Source organism: Aricia agestis, chromosome 11, assembly GCF_905147365.1.
Source record: "Aricia agestis chromosome 11, ilAriAges1.1, whole genome shotgun sequence".
NCBI classification, from domain to species: Eukaryota; Metazoa; Arthropoda; class Insecta; order Lepidoptera; family Lycaenidae; genus Aricia; species Aricia agestis.
This window is the reverse complement of record NC_056416.1, coordinates 2806856-2815447: the sequence shown is the minus strand read 5'-3', so window position 1 is coordinate 2815447 and position 8592 is coordinate 2806856. Positions and strand designations below refer to the sequence as shown.

General features: G+C 39.7%; 1 protein-coding gene across 1 annotated transcript in view; it reads right to left on the bottom strand.

Annotated features, from left to right (window-relative positions):
• Positions 1–395: 395 nt before the first annotated feature.
• LOC121731821 (guanine nucleotide-binding protein subunit alpha homolog) overlaps positions 396–8592 on the bottom strand; it is a 43438-nt gene continuing 35241 nt past the window's right edge. The window contains exon 3 of the mRNA XM_042121482.1: positions 396–1600. Within this exon, the coding sequence (XP_041977416.1) occupies positions 1243–1600 (358 nt within the window). The 3' untranslated portion in view covers positions 396–1242. The remainder of the gene's footprint in view (positions 1601–8592) is intronic.

Sequence of the window (8592 nt, the reverse complement as noted above, 5' to 3'; positions counted from 1 at the left end):
GACTGTTGCTAAAACGATCACTACTACAAGCATACGTTTGCACAATATGTATCTTATCACGTGACATGAAAAAAAATGTATACTTGTAGTAGTGAAATCCACATCTTGCTATGTAGCTCTTTCTTTGTACGATTAAAGAAATTGATTCATGGACAGATAGCGGGCCTATGTCCTTTAGGTGGATTATATCAAGTCCCAAGTATAGTGCGTGCAATCCACGAAAACGCGCCCCACCACTTTTTGGGTGAGCATCTTTCCCTTTGACCGCGACGCTTTTTCTTAATTAGTCTATTTATTGTAGTGTGCGCGTGCACTCATAGGTAATTAGTGTGTACCGATTATACTCAAACATTGGCGAAAGCTTGCATACATATACTATAAACGATTAGGAGAAGTGAGGCGCGTCTTCGTGGATTGCACGGACTATTAGTCGTGATCTGTCGTGAGTATTGATATAACCAAACCAAATTGCGCAGGCTCGCCATCTGCCTATCACCTAAAAGCCAATTTCTCTACTAGAAAGCTTATATTTTTCACTCTATGCCTTTATCTTCTAAACAGCACCTACTTCCTACAGTCTACAAACCCAGCAATATCCTCGTAAACGTATCAAAAAGTGTTTAATAATACATTACAAGTGCAAAATCTACATTTTTGGTCATAAATAAACTGATATACATTTATATAAAAAACTACACTATACAAGTGCACTATGCCTCCGTCTTTTGCCCGCTCTGGGCGAGCTTCGCTTTGTCTTTTATCCGGATTAGGGTAAGTCAAAGATCTTTGTCATCTGCATCGGATGGAAATTAGACGATAGTTTGATATTATTCGTCAAATAAACAGAGGAAGGCGATAAAAATGCAAACAAAAGAGAAAGAGACAAGAAATGTGATCGAATATTGGATATACAAAATCTATCAAATCTTTTATGCAATCTTCTGTCCCTTTTCTTTTGCTCGCATCTGTTACATTTTGTTTATTTGACAGTCCGTCCAAGTTATAGGCTAGATTGTACACTCAAAGGCAGATCAATGCTAAGTATGGATATATGTGACTTCACACCATGAGAACGTTTGTATGGCATCAAAACAGCGCCCCTATAGTGGCAATACACTAAGTTCTTTGCCATAAAACCTTAACGCTCTCATGGTAAGAAGCTTCAAAAAACGTCTTAAAACCAGTTTTTCGTTGCACATTGGACAAAGATCTCCGCACACCCGGGGCAACGCACAATCACAATCACTGCAGCATCAGCGACTCCAAGTTCCGGTTGAGTATAGTGTCCTTCACCGAGTTGAACACCACCGTTATATTCTGCGTGTCTATGGCCGTCGTGAAGTGGTGGTACATCGTCGTCTTTGGCTCTCTACGGACGTTGGCAAACATGTTGAGGAGAAACAGCTGAACGTCTCGCAAATTGTGGGGATTCCCCGTGAATTGGGGGTAGAACCAGCGGATGTCTGTCTCCTTGCTGGCCACTTTCTTCGCGAGGAGGTCCGACTTGTTGAGGAAGAGGATGATGGAGATACCTTTGAAGTTGACGTTGTTGACGATCGTGTCGAAGATGTTGAGCGCCTCCTCGAGACGATTCGTTTTCCTGAAAATGTGAAGGCGAGAATTAGTACATATTCGATGTAAAAATGTCATGAAAATTAAAAATAATGTTTTTTTTTTCAGGATTTAATAATACTTTTAGAACCCGAGAATGTTGACTAACTAATCCACAACTACATTAAATATGTATACCTTAAGCATTTTATTAGTAAGGGGACGAAAGATTTATGTTGCTACATAAAAATGTAATCATTTTATACATTTTAGACTAAATTATCTCTCACATTCTAATTTTGACTACAAAATAAATAAAATAATAATAAGGCAGGGAGAGTCACTGGCCAGTGTCACATAGTTTAGACTAAACTGTGTAACGGGCCTCTACGTGTTGGCTTCGGCCCCACGCATGCCTTCCAAAGGTCCGGGATTTAATTGCCCGTGAGCAAGGAATACCTTACACAAACATAATAATAATAATATCTATGGACGCTTCACACCACGTCAGTTTGGCCCCGTGCTATTAGTACCTGAAGGACTTGTGTTACAGGTAGGTACCAGACAACGGAAATATATTTAATACTTTTATTCTCTACATATATTTAAGATTTTTATTATATCAGACACATATTTAATACACATCCAGACCCAGGAACATGTTGTTCTGTCGGCGGGATTCGAACCCGCGACCCCCGGCTTGAGCTGCCACATTCAACCAATTGACCCACAGAGGTCGTCAAAAATAAATATTTGCTCTTCAGACGCTTCAGAATTCAGATATTATTGAATAGGAAATTTATATTTTCTTAACACTATGATTTTCTGCTAGAACTATTCCTCGTATAGATAATCGAAAGCAAACACTTCTTATGAGAAAATCATGTTTAAATGTGTGTTTAGTTAAATCAACTTCAGGTACAACCTATTAACGAAAAGCCTACAGCAAAATCAGTTTGCTAATAGTTCTCAGCAATTTTCGTATTTCTATGTTTTGTATACAAATAAATACGAATATTGTTTATGATATGAGACAATGTTTTGTAAAAACGCAAAGAACTAGAATCCCTTGTGTTCTGTTTTCCTTATGCTGCTGCAATCATCTATACATCTATACATATATCTATACATCTATATCTATACATACATACTTAAATACATATAAATAAAATTGGAGTGTCTGTTTGTAATATTGAAAGAACCGTTTTTTACTACATGCACATGAATGTATATACGCTACATACACCAAAACAACATATTTTACAATTTTTGTCTGTATGTCTGTCTGTATGTCTGTCTGTCTGTCTGTCTGTTTATTCCGGCTAATCTCCGAAATGGCTGGAGCGATTTTGACGGGACTTTTTTTGGCAGATAGCTGATGTAGTAAGGAATAACTTAGGCTACTTTTTAACCGACTTCCGAAAAGGAGGATGATATATTTTACTATTTTTTTGTATATTTTGTTCTCGGACAACTATGCCATTTGTGGACCGATTTTCAAAATTTTTTTGTTGTGGTATAAGGTGAAGCCCGATTTCGGTAACATGATCACAAAAGTGGTGATTTGATGATGCGATCCATGAGAAATCGACAGGACTCCTTGAAATTCATATAGAAACATAACTAAAGTTTACGCGGACGAAGTCGCGGGCAACAGCTAGTACATAATAATATGAGTCATATAGAAATTACGTACGTGCTGTCACAACTTATTTACCTAGCTAATCACTTTTGGGTTTTTTGGTCACGTTGGTCAAGTTAGTCACTAATTCATAATGTCTTATTTTAAACCTATTAATGCCCTGGGATTTTTGAACAGAGTTTTTCAATTCAACAGGGTTGTTGATTGCTTTATATTGTGATATTAAATTAAATCGCGGTGCCAATCAAAAGCGGTAGTGACAATAGAATAAAACTAACCCCACTGGTCTTACCTATTCAGTCTTTGGACTATTTATGAAATAAGGGGGCAAACGAGCAAACGGGTCACCTGATGGAAAGCAACTTCCGTCGCCCATGGACACTCGCAGCATCAGAAGAGCTGCATGTGCGTTGCCGGCCTTTTAAGAGGGAATAGGGTAATAGGGGAGGGTAGGGAAGGGAAGGGAATAGGAGAGGGTAGGAAAGGGAATAGGGTAGGGGATTGGGCCTCCGGTAAACTCACTCACTCGGCGAAACACAGCGCAAGCGCTGTTTCACGCCGGTTTTCTGTGAGAACGTGGTATTTATCCGGTCGAGCCGGCCCATTCGTGCCGAAGCATGGCTCTCCCACGTATAAATTTTTACTATTTAGTAATCCAAAGACTAAAACTACTAAAATGAGTTTGAGAAAATAGTTTGATAAGCTCCAGATAACATTTCAAGTTCAGGAATTCGCTAAAGTAGAAACTAATAAAACCAAGAACCCAAAAAATAGAGTTCAACAAAATCAAGTTTTGGCTCTTGATCTACAATCCGTAGCAATAAATAGATCGGCAGGTAAAGGTGACTTCATCGCGCGAAAAACTGCAGCTTCGGGGAACAAGCACCCATCAATTAGTAGAGGAGTCTTGACCTACATCGCACTAAATTCCAATAGGTTGAATCGATATTTCGCAATTAGCATTTTAATGTGTATAGGTTGGCTACTGGTTTCATTTTCTACCAAAATTGGTCTAGCGGCCGAAGCCGCCACTGCCCTGTAGTGACGTAGAGCAAAATAGAACTTGTATCCTAGTGTACATAAAGTGGCATTTTATTTGAATTCTTGACGTGGTAGCGGTCGCGTGCCGCGAGGTTCGGAAAGCCACCTTTAGGGCCGAAAGACATAACCGTGTTGCGGCACCACAACGTTAAAATCGGCGGTTTTTTTTTTAATTTAAAAACAGAAAAAACCCGCCAATTTTAGCGTTATGGTGTCGCAACGTTAACCACGTTTCGGCCCATAAGGTGGCTTTCCGATCCTCGCAGCACAGGACCGCGACCGTCAAAAATTCAAATGTTTTCAATGATTTAGCCGACAATTTTGATTTTGGCGGTGCGGTGCCGCAACGCAGTTATGTGTTACAGTCCTTAGTAGTACTACTTGTACCATGCAGGCTGCAGGGCATCCTGTATGTTTTGAACTAGGTACGAGTTACGACAGCAATGGCGGAAATTCCTGTCGATCAGAAATTTCGTGTACGAATTTGTTAATGACAGCAGATATTGTGTAATATCTGCTGTCAATCACTCATTGCATTGCTGTCGCAAAATACAATAATCACCTTGTCGATTCTACTATTTTGATACAATGCATTCGTTTCTTGTTCGATCAGCGGGGCTAAAATGGTCACATATAGCAATTCCTCTCAATCAATTCAGCAAATGAATTGTCAAAACTGTCAAACTGACAAATGTCAAATCAGTACAAAAATACAGAAATGAATTGCAAGCAGAGTTGCATTTTGGGATTTTAGAAAAATGAATCACATTATGATTCATATCGTGATTCTTCAAAGCGACCATTTTAGCCCCGCAGTTCCTTTTTCTACGAAACTACAAAATGGCAATTATTTCTATAAAATGCAAACATCGTCTGATTGGTAAAAACTAAAAAGCACAAAAAAGCTTGGAGTACCTTTTTTTTAAACTCTGATTCCCCGTTTTTTTAGGTTACGAAATAATGCAACGTATTTGTACTCTGAGAGGCAAAGATTGAAATTGAGGAATTTTATGATGACAAAAGTGACAAAGTTGATGATGAATGATGATGAGTTTAATGACACATCACACATAGTAGTAACGGTGTACATGATAATGAAATTAGCGTTCCGTACATCCGTTTCATTGTAAAACGGTAATGTCCTGAAAAAACTGTTACGGTCAACATTTTTACCGTAATTCTGAATTTTCCAGGTACATTTTATGCGACTGAACTACAAGGATGGTTATGTTTTGCGTGTATGTATAACCACGTGACGAGTCAAACAATAATGCGGGCTCCACACTCGCGGCGCGAAAGCCCACGAAGGCCGCGAACCGCGAGTGTGGAGGGTTTCGCGGCTCCGTTTACGCACTTCGCGGCTTCGTATTTGTTCAGCCGGCTTCACACTCGCGGCGCGAATACCCGCGAAGGCCGCGAACCGCGAGTGTGGAGGGTTTCGCGGCTTTGTATTTGCGCTTAGCGGCTTCGTATTTGTTCGAATCATGTTCACGGCGCGAATCGCGGCCGCAATTCGTGCCGCGAGTGTAGAGCCCGCATTCAAATCGTGTTCACGGCGCGAATCGCGGCCGCAATTTGCGCCGCGAGTGTAGAGCCCGCATAGGATATTATTACTGCAATGCTTTCACGCGAGTGGCAGCACCAGAGTCCAGAATAGGCAGTAAACAAAAAGTTTGGTTTGACGTTTGACAACGCTTCTGTCAATATTGTGATATGACGTATGCAAAAGGTCGGATTTTGGTCGGATTATTTCCTGTATGTGCAGTAGCGGTCTCTAGTCTCTACTTCAACGTTTGCGGAATATTTCCTATTACGAACAAATTTTGACTTTTAATTGATGACTAGTAGCAGTGTTTGAACTTTGAAGTTTGAACCATAGGGCCCTAAAATTCTTTCTACGTGGGAGAGCCATGCTTCGGCACGAATGGACCGGCTCGACCGGAGAAATACCACGTTCTCACAGAAAACCGGCGTGAAACAGCCTTTGCGCTGTGTTTCGTCGAGTGAGTGAGTTTACCGGACGCCCAATTCCCTACCCTATTCCCTTCCCTACCCTCCCCTATTCCCTTCCCTTCCCTTCCCTACCCTCACCTATTACCCTATTCCCTCTTAAAAGGCCGGCAACGCACCTGCAGCTCTTCTGATGCTGCCAGTGTCCATGGGCGACGGTAGTTGCTTTCCATCAGGTGACCCGTTTACTCGTTTGCCCCCTTTTTCATTAAAAAAAAATTGCGCGTATACTTCCAAAATCCTTGGCATAACGGTTCCTCTCGATTCCCGAAGGTAACAAACATCAAACTGTTTACGAGCAGTCATAGTTACAAAATCCTAGAGCATTCCACATTTATAATCGTCGAAACCGATTAAAAAGCATTTAATGTCCAAATCTAACTCGACCGATGATAACCGCTACGTACAAGTACCGACAGCAAAAGTGCCCATCAAGAAAATATATTTTAAAATAATCGTTCAAGTGCGAGTCGGACTCGCGCACGAAGGGTTCCGTACCATTATAGAGTAAAATTAGGCCATGTGTTTTTTGTATGGGAGCCCCTCTTATTTTTTTATTTAATATTAATATTATTATTAAATATTAAAGTACACATAAAACTAAGGATTGTGTGAAAAATTCAAGTACCTAGCTGTTGCTATTATTGATATAGAGCAAAAAAGGCCAAAAAAATCACGTTTGTTGTATTGGAGCCACTCTTAAATATTAATTTAATTTTGTTTTTAGTATTTGTTGTTATAGCGGCAACAGATATACACAATCTATAAAAATTTCAACTCTCTAGCTAGCTATTACCGTTCTTGAATTACATCCTGGAGACATACAGACGGACAGACGGACAGACAACGAAGTCTTAGTAATAGGGTCCCGTTTTTACCCTTTGGGTACGGAACCCTAAAAAAGAGAAATAAACTATTTTAATTTTAAAAGCCCCACTTCACGTTGGGCCAAGATGGATAACCGTGATTGATACTATGGTTACGCGCTCTACACTCTACGGTATGCCAGTATAGACAAATCTCAATCGACGTTGATGAGCAATCATCGACGAATGAATACATTTGTAATCGCTTGTATTGCTCCATCACGGGCTTAGAAACATTTGCATCGATGAAACAACACTTGTACTCTACATTAAAGTTACGCGGGATCGGGATTTTATTTGGCGCTAAGGCAATACAATTTACATTCAACACAATTACTTTTATACATACATGTAAAATGTGTGTATTTAGTTTCGCAACTTTTTTATCAGTACAACTCTAAGGGCCTGTTTCACCACTTTCTGATAAAGTGCCTAATAGGCTATTCACAACTTTTTTGACAGATGCTCCATACCTTGATCTGTCAAGTTAATTGGTGGATAGCCTTATCAGGAAGTGGTGAAACAGGCCCTAAGTTTTTTTTTCACTTTTTACTAATCAACACATCTCTTGCCTTTTTTGCTGTCTGTACCAACACACGGAGTGATTTCTCCTACATTTAAATATCGCTGGTCGCGGATGTACCGGCGCGGGCGCATGGCTTTCGTAATAACATTCCTTGCGTGTAAGATGCAACTTATTATGTATTTAAAACAAATTTAAGATCATTTTAAGTATCTAGTTATCAATCTAAATTCTAAAATCTATAGCACATAATATAATATCAATTATTAAGAAGAATTAAATTAATACAAGATGTTAGTGTAAACACCGTTATCCTCGAAACCATCAAACGAGCCCGCCCGTGTTTACACTAACACACTGTATATCTGAAAGTCGCCGCGTCCGTCGTGTGTGTATGTTAGATGTATCTTTAAAATTACTGAACCAATCATTTTCATACACTTTTCTCTTTTCCCGGGGTATGTAGGACTCCCCGGGGGCGGTGGAGGCCTACTTTTCCGCTTTAGGCAGAGCCACGGGATACGCAGGATACACAATCGCAATTCTTTGTTGTTTTCACCCATCGACAGAGTAGTTACAGTGTTATATACAAAAATTCACATGACATGATTTTACAATGTCATCAATAATATTGTATACACTTATTGGTATGTATATTACTACCAATACAAACAACGCCATAGTTATACTATACATTATACAAGAAATTCCCAGCAACATAGCACGCGAGCTCCGCATAGCGTCTACCTGGTGCCAAAACACACTGCGTTTGGTACTACTAATATCTGTACCTCAGAGGTATACAATAGTAACTCCACTTTTTTTTAAATATGTTTTTTGCACCATTAAAATCGTGAGAACCAGTTCTACTTAATGGCATGCGACATTAAATTCTGTTACATCTAGAAAAAGAAATATCCAATCGTATATGACATTAAATCCACTAAAGTCTATCTGGT